General features: G+C 43.8%; 1 protein-coding gene across 1 annotated transcript in view; it reads right to left on the reverse strand.

Annotated features, from left to right (window-relative positions):
* Positions 1–18,619: 18,619 nt before the first annotated feature.
* ARFGEF3 (ARFGEF family member 3) overlaps positions 18,620–23,341 on the reverse strand; it is a 168,086-nt gene continuing 163,364 nt past the window's right edge. Inside the window, 2 exon segments of the mRNA XM_025200306.1 lie at positions 18,620–20,309; positions 22,611–23,341. The exon segment at positions 22,611–23,341 is cut by the window's right edge and continues 13 nt beyond it. Coding sequence (XP_025056091.1) covers positions 20,118–20,309; positions 22,611–23,341 — 923 coding nt within the window. The 3' untranslated portion in view covers positions 18,620–20,117.

Here is a 23,341-nt window from a genome sequence, read left to right on the forward strand (position 1 = left end):
TTGCCAAGTCTGCCAATAGTTACTGCAATTAGTTCCACCCATAGCTGTTGCATACTTAACTGTCCACTAGAAACTGGACTGAGACCATCAGATGCATTTTATTATAGAGCGGTAACAACTTCTGGCCATTATTGCCTTGAGATTGACTCAAATGTGCAGCTGAGAGGTGAAATATAGGGTGGTCCATTGTGTTGTACTGACTTCCTACTTTGTGCTACAGCATCATCAGGGATGATTATATGATATCAGAACAAAAAAGTGTCCATCAACTGACTTGCTACAGAATTTGAAAATGAAGCACCTACGCTACTGTCTTTGCACCAACCCTGTATTAGTACTGTGCATCTTTGTTTCCCTATTTCTGACTGAAGGAAAACAAACATTTTAAAAAATCAATAGTTAGACTTTAGAAAATGTCCTCTGACTAAATTTAAATGCATCAAACTTTAGAACAGAAACCACTAGATACACTTCCATAAAAAAGCCAATTAAATATTACCCTGATCCATTTTTAAGACAGTGTGTGGAGTTATGACTATGCATTATGCTGAAACAGTGCTCAGAAAATATTTGCAAAGTAAAATGGAATATATGCTAAGTAAAGTGCTTGAGAGTTGGAGGGGCGGAGGGTGTTGCTGGAAGCCCTATTCTCCCCATGCTAAAATGAGAGCTTAAATTATTAGGGTCATGGTGAGACCAGACATGGCCAGCATAGCAGCAAGGTTAACGCTAGCCTTTTTCTGCAATGGTTAGGAATATGTGCTGCCTGCTGGCGAGACTGTTCTAATGCAATATTCCCATAGCCTGGTCAGAATTACCTTACGCAGCAGCAATCCTTCCTCCAGCAATTATCATTTACTTCCTTAATGGGACTTTAAAATCTGACGTGACTCCACTCAAACAGGCAGTAATGTAACTATGTATTTTAAAAAGAACGGAAACAATCAAAGCCCCTGAAGAGGAGGGATTAAATCTTTATTTAAAATTTACAAGCAACCTTATCTTGTTCAAGGGCATCGTTTTTAGAAACAAGTGGTGAAGGGACCAAATATAAAACCTCACTGCTGGGGCTAAGGTGCCAGCAACATTTGTGGATTCATCCAGCTATGTGTACAGAGCCCTGAATTCACAGCCACAGAGAACCAGTTGTATGCTGTTGTTGCTAGTAGTAATATCTAGAGGATGCAACCAGATCAGAGTCTCCTTGTGCTAGCTATTGTATAGATATCTCAAAGGGACTCCTAAGCACCCATTAACTAATGAGGTTAATAGCTATACCCAGCACTTGAGTACAGATTCCTTCAGTCACATCCCTGGAAGAGAGCTGAAAACCAGGGGCTCTTATAAAATTGTTGCACATGGATCGTTAGTGATCTAAGAAGCACATTTCCTGCAACAAATAGTTTTCTGGTGGGATATAACACTGCTTATTTGCAGAAATGCAATGGTTTTTGTAATAAGCTCATACTCCTTCTCTTGAATGTATAATGCAGCGAAAAAATGCCAGTGTCCCGTTTCTTCCCCTCGCCCATCAGGATTTGGAATGGAGGATAGGGGAATGTATCTGAATCCATGCTGTCCACACTCCAGAGCTAGGGACAGACATTACACATAAACCAATTCAAGTGATCAAAAACTGGTTTAAACCTGTAACAGAACAGTCGTTCAGTGCACAGAAACCAGTTTCAAAAGGGCTGAAACCGGCTAGAGATAAACCTGGTTTATCAGCCTTAATTGATTTGGATCAAATCAATTTATGTAATGTCTGTCCCAAACCCCTAGCTGGTTTAAGATAAACCAGAGTCCCCCAGCACCCCGGCACGCTCGCTGGGCTGGGCTCTGCTCCACCGCAGGGCTGGCCCCTCCCCTCTGCTCCCTGGTGACAGCTCCGGTAGAGATTGCATCCACAGCAGGGTCTGCCTGGCTTCCCTCTGCCCTTTGAGAGCAAGATGCTTTACCTTGAAATGGGCTGCTGCTTGTTTGAGGTTGTGGTTGTGATATCATTGGAGCCAGCTCCTCTTGGCTCTTGGAGTTGGCGTTCATTTTCTTGAGGACTCCTTGCAGAGCTTCTTCTGGCCTCTGCGAGACCTCAGGTCACCATGAAGCTGGGAGCAGAGCACTTGTTTTGGGAGTCAAGAGTTGTGCATCCACACAGTGTCCAGTCCAGTGAAGGTGGTGCCTGTGGGTTGGTAAACCCAGCTTCAGCAACGATGCTGGTGTTTGTGCAGCGAGCTTCCCATTAGGTATGGAGGATTTTCCGGAGGCATCTCTGGTGATACCTCTCCAGGCTCTTGAGATGGCTACAGCAGGTCACCCATGCTTTGCTTCCGTAGAGGAGTGGGGATGATTGAATGGTAGACACGGATCTCAGTGGCTTTCTGGAAGGGACCTCCACCGGTCGTCTCGTCCACCCTCAATAAAGATGTGACAAAGCAATTTCATTGGATGCTGTGCTGGATCTCCTCATTGTGGGGCCCCTGCGGGATATGCTTGGCAATCTGGTGGTTGCACCAGAGGAAAAGGCAGACGTTTTAAACAATTTCTTTGCTTCCATTTTTTTGTGCAGGGACCAAGACTCCCCCACTGAGATTCAGGATGTATGCAGGAGAGCCACTGCCAGGCCTAGGGTCCGGGAGGACCGAGTTTGGGAACTTCTAGTGGGGCTGGACATGTTCAAATCAGCAGGTCCAGATGCTCTCTATCCCAGGGTGCTGAGGGAATTGGCAGGGGTTATCGAGGGGCCCCTGGCATGGTTTTACAAGCACTCGTGGTGCTCTGGCCAGGTGCCAGATGACTGATAGAAGGCCAATGTGGTCCCCATTTTCAAAAAAGGGAGGAGGGAGGACCCAGGCAACTATAGGCCTGTTAGTCTTACTTCGATCATGGGGAAGCTCTTTGAGGAGATTATCCAGGAGCATATCTGGGAAGGACCAGCAGTGGGGACGATGCTCAGAGGCAACCAGCATGGGTTCATTAGGGGCAGGTCCTGTCAGACCAACCTGATTGCCTTCTACGATCAGGTCACAAAATCCTTGGATGCCGGTGTTGCGGTGGACGTCGTCTTTCTGGACTTTAGGAAGGCCTTTGACACTGTCTCCCATCCCATTCTCATTAAAAAACTAGGTGACTGTGGCATTCATGCCTACACAGTCAAATGGGCCGCAAATTGGCTGAGGTGCTGTACCCAGAGCATGGTGCTGGATGGATCATATTTGACCTGGAGGGAGGTGGGCAGTGGAGTCCCCCAGGGCTTGGTCCTCGGGCCCGCACTGTTTAATCTCTTTATTAATGACTTGGATGAGGTGGTGAAAAGCACCCTGTTCAAATTCTCTGATGACACCAAGATTTGGCATGAGGTGGGCACACTAGAAGGGAAGGACAGGATACAGCTGGACCTGGACAGGTTACAGGTGTGGGCAAATAAGAATAGGATGGGATTCAATACAGACAAGTGCAGGGTACTGCACTTAGGCAGTAAGAACCAGCAGCATACCTATAGGCTGGGGAGCTCCCTTCTCGAAAGCACGGTGGCAGAAAGAGATCTTGGAGTCATTATCGACTCCAAGATGAACATGGGCCGACAATGTGAGGACACGGTCAGTAAGGCTAACCGCACCTTGTCATGCATCCACAGATGCATCACAAGCAGGTCCAAGGAGGTGATCCTTCCCCTCTATGCAACATTGGTCAGGCCGCAGTTGGAGTACCGTGTGCAGTTCTGGGCGCGGCACTTCAGGAGGGATGTGGCCAGCATCGAGAGGGTCCAGAGGAGGGCCACTTGCATGATCAGGGGGCAGCAGGGCAGGCCCTACGAGGAGAGGCTGTGGGACCTGAACCTGTTCAGCCTTCACAAGAGAAGGCTGAGGGGGAACCTGATGGCCATTTACAAACTTACCAGGGGGACCAGTGGGGAATGGGAGAGACCCTGTTCACCTGGGCATCTCCCAGAGTAATAAGGAGTAACAGCCGTAAGTTGTTTGAGAGTAGGCTCAGGCTGGACATTAGAAGACACTACTTCACAGTCAGGGCAGCTAGGATCTGGAACCAACTTCCGGGGGAAGTGGTGCTGGCTCCTTCCTTTGGGGGTCTTTAAGAGGAGGCTTGACAATTACCTAGCTGGGGTCATATAAGCCCAGTATTGTCTCCTGCCCAGGGCAGGAGGTCGGACTTGATGATCTACTTAGGTCCCTTCCAACTCTATGCCTATGAATCTGTGAATCTGTGGTTTCTCATGGCACTCTTTTTGAAAGTGTAGGACTGTGCATCTCTTGAGACCTCAAATTTTAATTGGGTTATTTACAGCTGATTTATATAAACAAGGTACTGCAAGGTAAACCTTGTCATCTTAGAGGAAAGAAAGACAGCCCTTTTGCTTAGTGGCAAATTCAGTATATATTTGAAAATGTGACTTCTTTCTGGTCCAGCAGTTATTTTGTTTCGGTCCAAGTAACTTTGGAGTGATATTCATGCAGATGAACTGGTATTGTGTAGTGACCTGCCCACAGATTTCCCACATTGCTTTGTACCTTTCCCTAAATAACAGTTCGGTTTACTTGTGTGGTTTCTACTGCTCTGAGGTCACAGAGCAGATGTCAGCTCCCTTCAAATGCAGTTATGCATCCAGGTTCTCCTCTGTCTGGATGCAACTTATATGTATGTTTTTTTAACTGTTTGATATGCCTGTTCATTATACTTTGAGCTGAACACAAGCCGGGATTCTGGATTTTTTTACTCTGCCAGAAAAAAAAAAAAGAGAGAAAGAGAAATCCCTACAGAAGGCCCTTGTTTGCAGCCAGGAGATGTACAGTAGCCTTTGCCAAGCAGATGGTGGCATGATGCCATGTGGTGCCACATGAAGGCAAAGGACTTGAAGTCTGCCTACCAGTGGGTGAGGAAGGGGGTAAGCAAGTTTGTCACCGCATACACTGTTAAGACTTCCTAAGAATTAGGCAGAAGGTATTTATTTTGCTCTGTTACTGCTCAGCACACCATGAAATGTGGCTGTTGGTGAATACCCTTCCTGAGTTCCACTTCCTCTTTCTCTGTGGTATAGCTTGCCAACTCCAAATCTTTTTTCCCTCCCCAAAGTTTCACCTGAATATCCCTGTTACAGCAGGAGGAATAGTGGCTGCTATAAGTAAAGTCGGGTAAGTTTTCATTGCAACACTCTCTCTTTTTTTCTCTCTCTCTTTTTCTCTCTCATTCCAATCTCTCTGCAATTTTTTCGTTTTTGGACTGTTAATTTCCAAGCATGGGTGCTATACAGTAGAGAGAGAAAGGAGAGAATGTCTCAAGTACTTGAGTACACAGAGCTGGGAGGGGAGGGGGCAGGAATGGACTTTCCTTACTATAGCAAATCTTTTCTGCTGTCCAGGGTTGCTAACTCGAGGCAAGTTTTTAAAACAACAATCTGCAAACTTTTTGCTGTCAAACTTTTTTTACTGATATATGCTTTTATATAACGTAAATATAATCCTTCTGCCAGCCCCTGGAAAAGGGTTGAGTTCAAATTTTAGGATTTAATACCAACCATAGTAAAGAAGAAAAAATGTAGTTGTCAGTGTTTATTAACGTTGTCTTGGACTGACAACTTGCTTGATTGTAGCTATGGTTTTACACTGTGCTCCCCACACCCTGATGTCCCTGGCTGCACCCTGCACCAGATTGCCTCCCACAGCCTGCCCCCATCCTGGCATGATCTGCCAAAGAAGGACTTTCTGTCTACCTGTGACCCAGCAGTGTTACAGGCAGGCAATGAGACACAGCAGCAGCACACGGCTAGGGGGAGGAGACTATGGAGGCTTCTGTGTACTACAAAGCTCTGAAAGAATACTTCCTGCATGGTGCTGCACTCCCACTTGGACACCAAGTGGCCTTGTCTGTCCATCAAGACTTGCCCACAGTGTTTCTGATGAGGGATCTTCAAGCAAGCTTATGGTAGCTTGATTTTTTTAATGGACTTTATGGACAGGTGTTTTTAAGGTCTGTCTATAAATTTATGGAGTTCACAACCCTGCTCAGGCATGGTGTGGCTAACTTGACTGAAGTGCAGAAAGTTCATGTCTATAGATCATGGATGTTTAGGACTGTGAGAACTGATTTTTATGAATACTGTGAATAAAGTAAAAGCTCTGTGAACTTGTATAAGAAGTGAAAAGAGGCTGTAAGTGAGCCGTCTCATCTGATAGACAAAGTGCGCATAAAATGAGCTTCACTCTTGCATATTGCGGGAAATGTATGAGTTGTCCACTAGGGGATGGGGGAATGTATAATTTGGAGACGTGCAGATGTACTCACCTGATCCAACCTTTGAGGTTACTTTTGAAGTTTGAGCTGGTGAGTGCATCTGCTTAGGGACTTTATGTAGGTACAGCTTATGATTTCTGGGTGACATTGAAGACTTGTCAGGATGGAAATTTCTTTCAAGTGTGGGGCTGGTTATCGTCTCTGTTACCCAACTTTATGTTTGATAGACATTCCAAGGAGTGGCATGACGCAGGCCTGGCAATGCTTTCCATTCAAGTGAGGAAAGCTTGGGATGATGGAATGTTGAAGGCCTTGATAAAATAGGACTGGAGTTCAGAGCTTTGTGGGTTACTTTATTTTCCTCTAAAGATGGAACAAATAAGTCAGGTTTCAGTAGGGACTGTAAAAATAGAAAGCTTAAAGAGCTGATGAGATTTGCAGAAGCTTGAGCAGGAGAGAGGAACACTTCTGAAGCAGGAGGGTCTTACTTAATAAACAGTGACAACATTTAAGGGAGTATATTGATTATGCAGAGGTGTGTGTGTGTGCGTGCATGCGCGCGCACGTGCTTGTGCACAGAACGGGGAGAAGAAACTTGTTTGCTTTCTGCTACTCCATGTCCCTGTTGAAGTAGACTGTGGCCTCAAAGATCCCACAGGGTGGGGCTTTGTATTTTAAACAACTGGACAATCTATAGGACCAGCACTAGTCTGGGGGTCCAAGGCAGCATAGGTTCATGGTTCAATTTTTGTGAAAAGCTTACAAATGAGAAGCCTGTGCCTAGGCAGTTCGCTTGGTACAGTGTATGAAAGCTCATGCCTCTCTGAATGTGTCTACTGGTTGCCAGCCTGCCTTCTGCTTTAACAAGTAGACTTCTGTTTTCTACCTTCCCACCTCCCTGCCCCCGCAACTCCCTGCCCACACAAACATATATATACACACACTTCCCTGGTAGCTCAAATGATGGACCTTGGAAAGAATACATGTTCTCTTCTGCTTTACCAAGTTTGGGCCTACTTCACATTTTTGTATTATAAATATTACCTAGACTGAATTTTGGTTCTGGAGAGTTCCTTGAAAAAATGATGGAACAGGAATGAAAGAAGATGGGAGTCTTTTTGGCAGAATGACTTTACTGCTGCATTTTGATCTTAAAACTATTGCTGGTGCAACTGGGTTTTCTATTTTGCTTACAGATTGGGTCACATTTGTGCACAAGGGCTTACTTAAACACATGAAGTTGCTCTGTTTTTAAACTTGCGTCTTTTTTCATCTCCCTATGCTAGCACCAAAAACTAACATGACTATTAATATTAAAGAATTTATTGCAGGGGGAGGAGAACCTTCCTCCTGACAAAACTATTTGCACAACTGGCCCAAACTGGTAGCATTTGATACAGAGTCCTAGCGGTTAAGTACCTTGATGCTGGGCAGCTATAAATAAAATAATGTGCAGTTGATGAAAGAAGTAGTCATTTGAGATAACAGGAAGCTTTATTCAGCAATTAATAAAAGCCAAAGCAAGGCGTTAAATTTCTATTTTTTTCTTTTGCCTGGTTTGAGCTCACTGGCTGCTGAAGACCAGAAAGCCTGAGATTACAAAAACCCCAAACTATTAAATATTTATCCCAGCTATTTTCCTGACAAATGTTTTGAATTTAAGCCAATAAATGGAGGAAGTGCAAATATCCCCTGCGTAAGTACAAAGAACCTTCCATTCTGTGTGTACAAAGTATGGTACAGACTGGGCCTGATCCTTCTGGCACCCTTGTCTAAATCCAGAGTCAGGCAGCTGACATCAGTGCTGGCAGAAAACTAGCACAAGTGAAAAGGCAGGCTGGCCTTGTAGGCAGGAGAAATCACGACTGAAAGGGAAATATTGCACACCTTTTGTGTTTCCCTAGAAGCTGTATTGTACCAGAAACAGGTTGGAGGATATGTAAAGCTGTCCAATAGGAGCTAAATGAGAGTTTTAGTGCTGCACGATGCAACTGCCACAACTGCAATTGGACCCTAGCGTTAGGATTTCACATCTTGTGGGTTTTTTCCCCCTGTCTCAAGTGTTGTAAGATCATTGATCACTAATAACTGTGCTTTATTTGTTTGTAACTTGCTTTTAATACATTTTTGTATATGGTAGCCTACTCCATGTAATGGCTGATTATGCTTAAAGACAACAAGAGCCAGGTCTTGCATTGTTTCAGATACAGAACACAATTTCCATTCTTTTTTGGCCACTTCCAGTTGTCGCTGCCTTGCTCTGGGGACTGCATGGACATTAAACAGGTGCTGGATAGACTGCATAAACAGCATTGGGATTTGGGAACTGGCACGGGAACCCTGGGCTCCTTCCCTCCCAAGAGCCGGTCGTCGCAGCAGGAGTTAAGTTAAGGTTAGGTTTCCTCTTGTTTGTCCTTCTGCCCCCTATGGCTGTTCTACTCTTGGCTGCCCTGTGACCAAGCTTTGACAGGAGTAAAGGGTGCTCTTAACCTAGCCCAGTGTATAGCTTGGTGGGTAAGGGCATCAGGATGTGGGGCTAAACCTACTCAGACTGAGGAGGGCTAGGTTATCGGGCAAAAAGAATCTGACCATACTGTGTGGAGGGCCATTTAATTAAAAAAGGACATGGCTTTTATGCATGGGGACTCAGCCCCAGGCCTCTGGGCCAGATGTGGTCTGGGGAGCCATGTCATCTGATCCAGGGCTCTGAAAATTTGGTGATAGGGGATGGGAGGCAGTGTTAATTGCTGTTTCCCAGCTGCCAAGTTTCTGGACCCATGGGGACTTGGCAGGCTGGACAGTGTGGGTCTGCATGCTAGACTGTGGCTGTGGTGGCATCTGGAAGTTTGGGGCCTTATTTGGACAGTGTGAGGCCCATGGATCACCACTGTATCACTTACCTGGCCCATAGGGGACAAAAAGTTGAGCATCACTGGCCTTAGGCAAGTGAGCAGGGCTTGGACTGTAAAACTACTCATTAACAAATGCCTTCCTTAACTCAGGGCTGCAGGGAATGGCATAAAAGGTGCCAGATGCCAGGAGAGGGGTGAAATCCCAGAGGTAGGCTCTTCTGCACTTGCTGTTGGCTGGCATAGGCATCCTCCACTTCTCTGGCTAGCTTCTGTGAATGTCAGCCCAAGTGTACTTGAGTGTTTCCACTGGGGAAGCCTAACTGATACTTGGGTATTTCTAGGCTTACACATCAGTAGGATTTTTCAAAAGTGTCTATGTAGGTTAGGTGCATCTCTAAACCTAAATAACTTTAAACATCTGTACACTATTATAGAAGGTAGTATTTCCAAGAGTGCCTTTGGTCCCAATTCCTATTCATTTCAATGGGAGTTGGGAGGTGCTAAATCTACGCTGGCTATGAAAGTTACAACCTAGCTCAACCTTGTAACCTCAAGTTACAACCTAGGTATCTTGGAGCACTCCTACTCCGCTCGTTCTATTAGTTGGTAAGTATGAAATGATTACATTGTTAGTGTCCTGTCATAAACAAAACCCAGAGCCTTTTGTGCATTTGCCTCTTTATTCTACAACACAAGCAACATAAATACAGTTTGTTATAATTTGTTTTAAAATATTTCTCCTTAAGAATTCAGTTTGAATAAAATATACACAAAATACATTTTGCAAGCTGACTTACGGTGACTTGTTGGACAATGGACACATAATGACTGAACGTAACAGCACAAAAGAAAAGCAGGTTGGGGGTGGTGTTTTCTTGTGCCTGCATGAGGACACAAAGGAAGAAGAATGATCCAAGATGACTAAAATATTTAGGAATCACACCTAGGTAAGCACTAGATGACTACACATGAACTGTATGGAATGGAAACCAAGTGTATTAACTCCCTTTGACAAGGCCATTTAAAATTTCTGGAAAATTATCAGGGATGCCTCCTGCATATATAACCATAGGGGTGAAGTCCTGGGAACAGAATTGTAATTGAAGATGTCTATTATGGCAGTTATTACCATGGGAATACTGTCGTTTAAGTTTACTTTCATTTAATTTCCAAACAGGAAAGAGTTAGATCTTTGGCATAATCATAAGAGGGCAAATGGAGTATGTACTCCCTTTGGCTTTATTTTCAATTCATTGAAAGAAGGAAGTGGTGTTGGGATACATTAGTGTTTGTTACATCATAAACCGCAAACAGTTACAACTGGGGAAATTGAATGAGGACGCTGGAGGCTCCTGTCACAGGCTCCAAGTCCCATATTGCAGTCTGCTGCAGCAAACCCACACTGTATACCTCACTGACCAATGGGCGACCTTGCTGCAGCAACAGTGCTCTTCTCATCTTACTAAGTTGGCGTAGAGCTGTATGCTCTTATATGGAGCTAGGCTCCAAGAGGTAAGAGCCATTTTGATTCTGGCTTGGGGGTTTGTCTCATAACCCACATTTTTCCAATTCAGCTGGCAGTTATTTTGGTTACTTCTGGTCAAGCATAACATTTTTATGCCTAACTTTCTCTCACATGGCCTAAGGCAGAGCCTTGAAATAGAAAGTCAGGCCTAGATTCTCAAAGGTGCAAGTAAAACTAGCTGAGTTAAGTAGCTATATGCTTCTGAGGACGTGGGCTTTGGTGTCAGAAGTGTCATATGACAATAGAATCAACTTTTCTTTAAAAAACAAATCACAATTTAGAAACTCATCTTCCCAATTCAGCATTACTGAGAATAAATTCTTTACAATGCAAAAGTGTATGAATACCACACAGTGAATTTTGGTCTGAAAGGAAAGACAAGTAAGACCTATGATCCTCCAGGTGCTTTACACCAGTTTTATGCCAGTATGAGTCAGTCCATCCACTGATTTCCAAAGAAACAGATTTTTCCCATTGAAAATTTCAACCTTAACTTCTGAACACTGAAGAAATTATCATAAATGCAAATTTTGCAAAAGCAGATTTTGCCACGCCATTTGATTTTGTTTTTTGATGGTCAGACAAGCTACTGCTGGCCACATGTCTTACCACAACTGTTGGGTTCATTCTGATATTGATTGTGTTGAGGAAGAGTCCTGGTGGAGTGTGCATCCAAAGGTGCAGCATTAGTTAGATTCAGGTGGTGGACCCAGAAAGGAGGCAGTGATCTTTTTCCTACACATATGTAATAGGTTGTAAATCACCCTGGTGTGTTCTTGGTGAAGGCTGCTGGGCCCTCATGGGAGCACTAGTGAGAGCAAGAAATATGGGGGCAAATGGATCCCTAGCAGCAGAGGGTATTGTTTATATTATATAAAATCAAACATTGTGCTTTTGCAGTATGCTATCTTGGTCCTTTTGCATTGTATTATAAAAAAAAAGATGCAATTACTAATGCCTTTAAAATGTGAGATGAGTTGGAGAAGGACATTCTACCTAAATTAAAAACTATCAAAGTTGTACCTGTGCTAATTATGACATGTGGTTGAAAGCTCCATCTTATAAATCTTCCCACAAAAGATTTTGCCAGGAGAATGTTGAAAAGGGCCACTTGCATGGAGTCTGTGCGTCTCACAAGCAGAAAGAAGTATGCAGTGCGAGGAGAAGGAATCAGATAGCTTTGCAGTAAAATTCCAGTCCATCCATATTTTCAGCATGAGCCATTCAGTATTAAAGTAACTGAAGCTGTCAAAAGTTTTTGCACAGGAAAAGTGGTTGGGGAACTGATGACTTGGGCTTGCATGGTTAAGCATCAAATCTATGCGCTAAACGTCAAATCTATGCAACATATGCCGTGTAACCCAATGGCTTTAGTTTGCAGGGTCTTGTCTAGATACATGTCTGCTCCTCTGGATATCCAGACGTCTCTAACTACAAAGAAATCCAAGCTCCTGGAAACCTGAAAAGATATTCAGAACACATGCATGTGTTCCTTCTCTCATCTAAATGTCACTGGTGTGGGACTTAAGTCATTCAAAGATGCTTAGCAGTCTAACTCTCATTGAGATGCCTATGTATTTTAGGTATATGGCATTTACATTCTTCAAGAACACAAAACACTCAGGAACTTCACAGCACTAAGTTTCTCTCTTGGAACGAACATTCATGTCTCATTAGGGTCCTAGCTTGGACCCTAGCATTGGCCATGCAGGAAAAATACTGATGTTACTGGGGTGTTGCCAAAAGTACAGAACTGTATTGTGGGTATGTGGTGTGCAAAATGGGAAAGCTACCAAGGAGATGCTGCAAGTTGCAGTGGTACAAACCTCTCTTGTACAGAGGGATCTACTTTTTGTTCAGCCTGTATCCATGCAGACATTATAGCCCATGAATTTAGCTATAAATCTAGGTTTAAATAGATTGAGAAGCACAAATTAAAACTCAAAGAATGTCACCAGATTTCAAGTCAAACATGAAACTGAACATTGCTTGGGAACTTTGGCATTGATATAAAAATCACAAACTGAGCCAATTTCATGCACATCAGTGAATATTTGGATGAACCCAGAGTGAGAGTTTTCAGCTTGCAACAAAAATGCAAACACAGATAACTTGTATCTGGTCGGAGATTTTGGAATGAAAGCTTCACATGGGCTTATGTAAGTCTTGCCTTAACAGTTCACTCATTAAATCTTATACAATAGACTTTGGCATAGTAAGTGCATGTGGATTCACAATCTCAATGGCATCCATTCTAAAAGGTGGCATTATCATTCCATTGAGAGCCACAATCTCAATATGCCATATCTTGGGACACTTGCACCATTTAATCCTTTCTAAGGCTGTTGGATGCAGGCAAAGGGTAACATGCTGAAATTACATGGAGTGCTGTCCTAATACACCCACCCAGCAGACACCATCATTGTGCAGACTGACATGTTAATAGCAGTAGGAATTAGGCTAAATAGGGTATTAATATGGCCACCACTGTGTGCAAGTATCTACAGTGCCCCAGGACTGTAGTGAGAGGCACTACAGAAGTGTGTGTAAACACACACTGAACAAAGTATATCTGCACATAAACACAATATGCAGCTATACAGGCATACTTACATACAATGGCATTCTCTTGGCATATCCTGAAACATGCCGATTAAGAGCCAGGGTCCAATACCCTTACTCAGGCTGAGCAGCACCTTATTCTGCCAGCATTTCTTTTATTTCTACCAGAAATTTGGGGGGGAAAGTACTGCTTGATGTGTGGAAGGTGATTGAGTCCTGGCCCACAGCAATTATTTCTTATAAGCTGTGTCTGAAAAAACCTAATTAGATTAGGTCTGACTTCTTTGTTAACCACCCTGAAAGAGAGGTGAAGCAGAAGAGATGCAGGTAGCACAGCTGGAAATATCTACCTGTATGAAACTTGTGAATTTGCTTGCAGGTGATAAATATTATTATTAGTTGTATTTTATTAGCACTTAAGCATCCCAATCCATGTAATTCATGCTGGGTGCTTTTGGGACCATTTATCCATCATTAAGAACCACTGAAATACATTGCATTGTATCTCAGTCCTAGCAATCATTTTGGTTAATGAATATGCTATTAGAAGGGATTTACACAAATAATGCATAAATAACCATACCTTATCATAGCAATTTCTGAGTGAGAGAGAGAATTTGCAAGTCTTTCTGGTCTTACAGACAGCATATAATAAAATAAGCATTCGATGTAGCTCAGATTATACATTTTGATGCTGTCATAATCAGGTTATGGTGTGTAGGCTTTTTACAATAGATGGCTTTATTTTATTAGTTTAGAAAAATGCAACTTGCAAACCAAACAACAAAGCAAAATCAAACAAAAGGCTGCATTTGCAAGCTGAAATTGGCTTCACTCGAGCTGGAGGGTCAAAAAAAAATGAGGACAGTCTATGATCTTGTCTACTAAATAGAGGGGCACATGTCAAAAGTGACAAGATAAGAGTTTTACAAACAATATCCAGGACTGCCATGCAACACTTAAAGCATTCCCTTAAGGTCCACCTTGACAGGAGAATCCAATAAATACTACATATGCAAAATTCAACAGAATTTTCAAAACAGGAAAAAGAACAAAACAGATTCATGTCATCCTGTCAGAGTAAAGGATCAGTTTCTTCACTGATGGAAAGAAGAGGGGGAAAAAATCTCATAATATACTGCAAAGAGGTATTTACAAAGAGTTCAGAAGTTGACAGAACTTGTACATTCATTGTCTTCAGTTCTTTAAGAAAAATGAAACAAAACAAAAAACCCAAACTCCCCAAAATCTGACACACATGCACACAAAACAATGGAAACAAGGAACACAGAAGCAAGTGAGATGAAGAATCCAGTTCTTAACCCAGAGCAATGAGGACCTGTAAGCAAACTCAGGCTCTCGGTAATGCATTGTAAGCCAGACTGATTTTTCAAGGCTCTAATGATTTCTCCAATTAATGCTGGAACTGCAATATGCTGCCCTGACCTCATGTTACACTACCAGGGCTTGCAGCAAGGGCTTTAATGATTTATGTAAGGGAGTGCTCTCTTGTGCGTGTAAAGGAATATTTCTTGTTTGGAAATCCAGTAATCTGCTCCATCAAAGGAGGTGGTACCACACCCACCAGCATCTTGTTTTAGTATTGTAACCGGATTAATACTGAAGGGCCTTAAGGCATTTTCCACATGACTTTTCTGTAACTTTTCTCAACTGAAACCTAGTCAAATTAACCAAGAGGAGTTTCTAGTACTTCACTGGCCCTGCATCCCAGTGGCTAGTTTTTGAAGATTTACAGTCACATTTTCACATTTAAAAAATGCTTTGCTACCTCCCCTGCTAATTTGTGAAACAGCCACAGAAGACAAGAGGGGAAATAATGAAACTGCTCTAACAGAAAGATCTGGCAAAAGATGCACAATTACCTTGAACTGTTTCTCTAATCCTTTGATTTATTATAATGTGATACATGTGCAACAACCCAAAGTAAAAAAACAAACAAACAAACAATCAGCTGAAGTATTATTTTAAAATTAATATTATTTGCATTTAACTTTGGTAATTAGAGGGCTTTTTATCGGGACAATATATTTAACATAGATGGAGTCCTGATCCAGGACCAGGGGGTGTTATGTAATACAACTAAATAATCATCACAGACACTCCCTGCACTGAGAAAAGGCAAACTCCTCAAACTATGATATCTCAGAGACCTGGAATTAGGGAAGAAAGGAGCACAAGGCCTAAATCTCAGTTAACTCCTGCCTGGCTTTGGGGAAAGGATAGTGGTAGGGATGGTGTGAAAGATGCCTCTAAAGCCACACTCACCATCTTAGGCTGTGCAATGGCTTATTTACTTTCTAATGTAAATCACTTCACTTCAAATACTGTTCTCAGTATCTCTTCCTTTTCAGGACACAAAAAGCAGAAAGCAGCTATAGTGTAGTGCAATCAGATAGGCCCCAACATGCCCCCATGGCAGTGAACTTGGAGCAAACCTGGGAGAGAGCTCATCACTGGCAGGGGAGGTAGTCTTAGCAGGAGCTACTGTCAAAGCATGCTTTTAGTGAGCAGAAACAGCTTCTTATGTTACCAGATCAGTAGTATTGGGCCTGCTGCATTTGTATTTTTTCCTCGTTTTTTTTCTACACCGTTAATAGACTTAAATTATTAGCAGTGTTCTTTTCTTCTTCCTTGTTATTTTATAAACTTTACAAAGCAAAAAGAACCCAACAAAAAACGCAGCGCATTCTGGCAGCCTAGTGTCCTGTTAATGTCCTGTCATTAAATATCCCCATGGACTACAAAGTGCTTTTTCTATTTAACAATTCTTTGCATGATGACCATTACCTGATTTATTAATTTAAAATATACCAGTAATACTCTTAACACAACTTTGCTTATTTCCTATGACTATCTCCCACGGGGAGCTGGGGAGTAGAGGCACTGATGGTAATAGTGGGCACTTAAATGTGGTCGCATAAACAAAAAGCAGCTTAAAATAGATGGTTGGTTATCCATGACCTGGGCAATTGCTCCTAAAAGGTGCAGGAGTAGCATTTGCAACATGTAGCTGTGAGTGAGGGTGGATGAGGAAGTTGGGTCACATCTGGCCAGTGTCAGCTACTAACACACATCTTACACATTATGCTGTCTCACAAATTATCAATCTAATATTTCCCAGCATACAAGATCTGATTCTGCATCCAACTTTATACAAACAGCACCCCTGAAAATCACTTCAGTTTTAGATTAGTTCAGTAACTCCCAATTCAACACAGTGTCACAGAAACTGAAATCTGGCCAATGTACATTTCATAAGAAAATAGGAATAGACTGTGGTAGTCTACACACAACAACAGTGGGCTACAGACTACTCTTACTATATTCAGTAGTAAAGACGGTGATAACAGCATACATGCTCAATAAACAGCCTTATACGGTTACTTAAATATGAGTGAACCACACTGAAGATAATGCTACAACAAAGGCCAAGCTACCCAAAGGCTGTATGTACCAAGTAGAAAATCAGAACTGGTTAGGAGTTTTTTTTAAAGAAGCTTTAAATAAAAATAAATAGCCAATGTGTCTTGTTGGCAGGAGAAGGTATCAATGAATCTCCTGGTTTCAAGAGGAAAAAAACCCTATGAAACCATTGACACATTTGTTCAGTCAAAATGCTTTTTAATTTCAGTAATTAACTGAATTTCTTGTAAAAAAAAAAATAGCTATCAAGTTGAAAAAGAAATGAAGCATTTGAAGTTACTGATGTGTAGCGATTCAGGTTTAGGGAAATTTTCAAGATTTTTGTTCAGATTTGATAGAGGACTATTTTGTTGTGGTTGACAGCTCAACAATTATCAGACAGAAAACAGCCCTGGGGGATGATAGGGTGGCTATGAGGGCGGCTGGTTACAGCTCCCCAGTTTTTTGCATCTATCTGGCCAGTGTAACTGTAAAGGATTCTAGGGAACACAAACCAACAGACAGCCAAGTGCCTTAGTCCCACAGAGGGAATAATAACGTTTGGGGTAAAATGTCAGCATTGCTGGTTTAATGCCAGCTGAGGTCTTTTCACTGTATCGCAGAATGTTCAGCTCTGGCCATATAACAGTCTGAACAGTGAAAAGGAGCCAGTCCACAGGAAAGAAGCTGGCAGTCAGACTTCATCCATATGAATGCTGACGCCGTCCCCATGTATTGCAGCCAGTTCTGACCCATAAATGATTGTGGAGAACGTTTTGCAGGTAAGAGTCTCAAGAAGGACTCTCTATTGAACTAAAAGCTAGTCTTGGAAGTGACTCCAAGTTCTTCTGTTGATTTGAAGCTGAATGCTGACATTCTTCCATCAAACACTTTTGGCTTTAATTTCCAAAGATGTTGGTAGTTTAAGGGGAAAAAAAACCCAAACAAATGAGCTAGACTGGATACAAAGGTGAATATCACAAACCATACTTGACCAATTATAGTCTCAGGTAAATTTTCAGATGTAGGGTTTAGCATGTACATTGGCTAGATCCAGTTAACTTGCTTGGAGAGGACAGATATGCTTTCAGAAAGGGGACAACTTGTACTTTTATGCAATTCAATAAGAGAGCCAAAGTTGTACCTGATGGAAATGGGTGCAAACTCTTGGGAAAACTTGGGGCTTAAGATGGAAATGTACATTTCATTTTTGTGTACAGTTGTTAAAAGATTAAGTACACCACAAGGTATACAGAAGTACACCATACAGAAGTATGATCCTGGAGCAACAAAATGATGCCCCCTGTCAGGAGGGATGCAGCGCATTTCATGTATCCAGAGGACATTTCTCTATGCATTACTATGCACATGTATCAGCTGTATGTTCAAAACTACTGGGAGGATATTGGCTGTTTTAATCTGCAGCCCCTCCCACTTCCCCAGGACTTCCTGGAGTAATCCAAACTACTTGACTACCAGAAGCTTAGGTCCTAGTTCTGCAAAGGACTCTGCAGCTGCCTGAAATCTCTTAAACTGAAATAGTGTTTTGCCCTCATGTTGCTCCTTGTAGAATCGGGGTCTGGTTGTTGGCCAAGTTTCACTTTTTATAAGGAAGATTTTCTTTTTGTGTTATACTAACATCCACGCACACACCGTTTGTAGACATTGCACAAACAGGCAGGGGCTGAGAAAACTAAAAGTGGACTCTGTCCAAGACAAGAGATCACTGGCCAACTGAGGAGTACCACTGCCACATCTTATCCACTTTGACTCTGCTAATCATGGAGAACTGGTAATGGGATAAATTTAGTAGTAAATGCTGGCAGTCCCCAGGGCTCCAGCAGCCACACAGGCTGCTTACAGATGTAGAAAAAACACAAACAAATGGTGCTTTACTTTGAGCTTGGTGCACCCCCACGCTGAGCCCAGCACCTGCTCAGAAGAGGCAGTGCGTTAGTTGGACCTGGCTCACCCACTGTCTGTATAGATCGGGCACTTTAGTGGGGCCTTTTTGGTGCTTTTATCTAATAGCTAATTGAATTAGCTATTACATAAAAGTGCCCAAAAACCCCGCTGAAGTGCCCAATCTATACTGATGCTGCAGATCTGGGTCGAACTAATGCGCTGCCTCTTCCGTTAAAGCGTTTCCCCCCCCCCCGCTTCATGTCTGTCACCAGCCATAATAGTTATATTCCCGTGTCTTTCTTAAGTACAAACATAAACACTAATGCAATTTGGAGGGCTCTTTGATGTGTAGAGTATACTTGGTTAAGTACTTGGTGCTATCACAACCCTTCTTTCAGTCTGCACTGTGGCTCACGGGTATATATTTCCCACTAGCTTCACAGGAAGAACAACTTATTTCCCTTAGCAGATGGACATGGAAGAAATGCAAGAGCAATCTGTTGTGTGGTAGAGAGGAGAGGGTTCTGTTGTGTATATAAGCTGTTGATATGTCAGCTAGGGATTAGGACCACAATGCTACCTTTGAAACCATGTTCTGTGTGTTGGCAACAAAAAGCAGGCAGCATAGGTTCCGTGATATCAACTTTAGGTCTTTCAAGGCTTCTATAATATAGGGACAGACCTCCTGGGTTGGGGTTTGAGTTTATCCATTCTATAGCTAAGATTTTCTGATGTTGTTGAGCAAAGCAGCTACGTTGCACTCCAGATTGCAGACCTCAGCAGATACTACAACTTTTTAGGTTTTACTTAGCAGTAGGATCAAACGTGTTTTTATATGTAATGATCTTTAGTTAGATTTTCTACTCCAGTGTGTGTTAGCTTCAAAAGGGGGAAAAAACCCAAAAAGATGACCCTAAGCAAACAGCCAAAGATGACTAACTTTATTCCTCAATGTTTTCCTTTCTATTCTTCTATGATCTGCATCTGTGACTTAGGCAACACAGCTGTCTGCATAACTGGTTTTTCAAGCGCAGGCACAGGACTGACTGTGCTTAAGTGACAGTTGTGACCACAGATAACTGCAGGTGCGGTATCAAGACTTGTAATCAGAGGAGCCCTTACTATCACACGTTCAGAAATGGAAATCAGTTAATGCCATATTGAGAATTTTGTGCCTGCATCTTGGGATTTATAATCGTCTTCCATGAGAATTTTTGTTATGAACATGATCACTTTCATCCCAACCTTATTCAAAATGATTTGGACTCTCTCTGCACTGCAAAGCAGATTCACAAATAATCTGCAGTTTCAAGATTGAAAATGCCCACTGTGAAATTTACTGAGCCTTTATGTACCAGCCTGATTTACTAGCAGTTGTCAGCTTAACCCCTTGACATCATTTCCTTTGCTGGTGTGAGACATACAATCTGAAATGGGCAGGGAATATGCTGAGGAGCTCACCGTTTCAGAATTTAATCAACAGATAGGCAGGTGAATGTATAGCTCCTTACTGGTTACACATTTCAAATATAACCTTCAGTAACTGCATTTTTTCTGTGTACCTTTTGATTCCTTCTCCCTTGCTAAAGGAGTATGTATATCTTTTAGACAATGATATCATAGACCCGACCGACTCTTCCCAGCCATTCTCTCACAGCCTGACGGACGCGGATGTCGGTCACATGGCATGTCAGCTGACTGATGCAGGGGAATACTGCTGGTTGGAGGGCTGTGAATGTTTGGTCTGGCAGGGCCTGGATCTGGTTGAGAACAGTCAGCACCATATTAGTCCAGGCCTGAAATAAATGGAAAAATGAGAAGGTAAATTAGCCATTGAGAGCCTATACCACACTATAAGCCTCAATCTGTGATCAATCAGTGCAAATCAGGGGGAATTGTACTGCAGTCAACAGACTTACACCAGTGATGTAAGAGAGAAAGCAGTCAGGCTTTTATCTCAATCCCATCTTTACACTTTACAGATTTTAAGATGTACCGCCTGGTATTATAACCCACTTCATCACCATCACCAGGAAGCCTAACCTTTTGCTCTTGGGAAAGGAAGTTAGGCACAAGGGTAGTCCCACTCCTTGACAGGTGCCCTGCCTCCTGGTCACCATCTTGGGACCAGAAGTCCCTCCCCTTGCCTCAGAAGTACTCCTTTTGGGAGGGAGGGTGCTGCCACCTTGAAATGGGAAGGAAACCCCCCCGCCCCCCCAATCATATAATAAAAGAATCAAACATCTACTATAACTTGTTTTAATTTTATTTAAAGAAATATTTTTATCCTGATTTATATGTGCTTGCATAGTGTATCTAGAGGCAATTGCACAATAGCTCAGAATACAGCCTTACTCTTGCGTATTGTGTGTGGGGGATAAGGGGATGTGGGGGATAAGGGGGTGTATGTGGGGGGCTGTGGTTGGGGTGTGAGGGCTGTGTAGGGTGTGGGCAGGGTGGGTGGTGTGTGCAGCGGAGGGTGTGGGGTTATGGTGGTTGGGATGGGAGTGTGTGTGGGAGGGTGTGGGTGCGTTTGGGAGTATGGTGGGGGTGCGTGTGTGTGCATGTGTGTGGGAGTTGGTGGGGAGGGGGGTCCCTGGAGTGTGCCAGTCCCTGGAGCTATCTGTGGGGGCAGCACGTGGGCCGAGCTGCACCGAGCCCTGTGTGATGAAGCCAGCGGTGCAGGTCGTGGGGCTCGGCTGGGGTGACAGGGAGAGGGATGGAGTCAGCCCAGCTCCATAGCATAGAGCTCCCTGCTGATCCCCATGATCTGCATGTAACAGTGAGTGCGGCCAGGCTGCCAGCTCCATTGCATGTGGTTCAGGCAGATGGCATGTGAGCCTTACACAATGCAGCGAGGCAGACCCCGCTCCCAGACTCCGCACTCCCACCAGGCTGCCCCACTCTGGGTCCCCACCAGCACCAGCATAGTCCCTGTGCTCCTGCCCCTTCCCCTGCCACCCTTCCTCTGGTGCTTCTCTACTTTCCCTCCCATGTGCCTGCCTGTCACTGCTGCTGCCGCTTCCTAGCTACCACTGCTCCCCTTGCCTGTCCGCCCACTGCTGCTTCCTGCCCCCCAGCTCCCCCCTGGCCAGGCTGGCTCCATGTTATGCTGTGTGGTCCTGGCCATGCAGCGGGGAACGGCATGGTGCTGGCCAGGGTGAGTTGGCTCCGGCAGGATGCGGATCCCAGCTGCACAGCTGGGACTGCATGGCATAGCATGGAACCAGCCCATCTCAGCCCGGCCCCTGTGGAGTGGGGCAATCGTTGGCAATCCTTCCCACCTGCGCCCCCCACCCCCCAGTTTTTATCCGAAACTCTCTTGGACAGAGGGAGGGGCAGGGGAACAGCCCCATGGTCACCAGGCCAGAAGTCTCTGCTAGGCAGAAGCTTCTGGTTGGGTCTTGGAGGTGCTGAGTGGACCTTGCAGCTGCCATTGCTGGATCCTGCTGCCACTGGCATCTTGTCAGCTTTGACAGGCATCCAGCAGTAGGTAATAATTTTCTAAATTTTAGTGGGGCCCCACAGGCTGGACAGAATGGCCTGGCAGGCCACATCTGGCTCACGGGCCTTATTTTGCCTGCTCCCGTTACAGAGCATCCCCGTTTTTCCCAGAGATGCGAATAGCAACTCTCTAGCTGCAGTTCAGGATTTTTGCTCTGAAACTGGGAATAAAAGCAGTTCTATTAGCACAAGACATCAAACGAACAGTTATTAGAGTGTTCAAAAGCACCCATGTGACTCAGAAGCCCACGTCTTGTTTTTTGAACAGACTTAAGCATTGCAACTTTGAAGGTGGATGGGGTTTAATGTCACTTCCGAAAATGGGGTGTTGGCTCCACTTAAGCATTTTTTGAAACTTTTACCCAGAACTGATGACATTAATGTAAGGGAAGTTTAACTGTTCTTTCACAGAGTAGTCTCCCTCTGATTTCACCGGGACTTGGGCCCAGGTCAATGGCAGGCACTGGGGATATTCAGTATGGATCATGGGCAAACTTTTCCAAATAAGGTGTTAAGTCTCTGATTCAAGAGTTTCTTTCAATCTTTTCTACCCCTTTTCGCATTACCCTACCATATTCTATGAATGTTCCTACCTGTATTTGTGCCTCAGCATCTCGAACAGATATATTCAGGGAGCTGACAGTAGACCCCGAACGTGGTCTCTTCTCCTGCCTCAGGATCTCTGGGCCAGCACTGAAGGAATGCCTCATTTGGCCCTGGTCTACAAGATGTTGTGGTCGCTGGGGAAGAGGCGAATCTTGCCCTCTTGAGCCCAGCAGCTCCCCTTTCTTTTCCACCTTGACATCTTTGACGAAAGTGGTCAGGTTATGTTGCTGCTTTCTTTTCTTATACTCCGTCATGAGTTTGGAGATAGTCTTGTCAGCAGCGATGGTGTAGATTTTGTTGCCAGCACTCTCCCACCATTCTTTTTTCCTGGCTTGATCCTTTTTTTCCATCTTAGGGCTCAAGGGGGATGGCAGCAGCAGCATTTCTCCACTCCCTCCCTTGGGAGTCAGACTGTCTGCCAGATGGTCTCTAATTTGACTTCTGTCATCTTCTGAGGGTGTGTCCTTCCCAGACAGCCCTCCAGTTGATGGGGTGGAGGTTTCTGATTGAAAGGATGGTAGGATGAAAAAAGGGTCACCTTTGAAAACTGGAGGCTCCTCCACAGTATTCTCCAAGTCCAGGTGCATTTGGATATAGTTGTTGCACAATTCCATGCATAGTTTGTGAAGCCTTTTGATTAACCAACCCCAGTCTGCATTGCTGACTGGCTGAACACTCAAAGATGGAATTCGAGCTCTCCACTGCCTTTTCTCTTTCC

Source organism: Alligator sinensis, unplaced genomic scaffold, assembly GCF_000455745.1.
Source record: "Alligator sinensis unplaced genomic scaffold, ASM45574v1 scaffold542_1, whole genome shotgun sequence".
NCBI lineage: Eukaryota > Metazoa > Chordata > Crocodylia > Alligatoridae > Alligator > Alligator sinensis.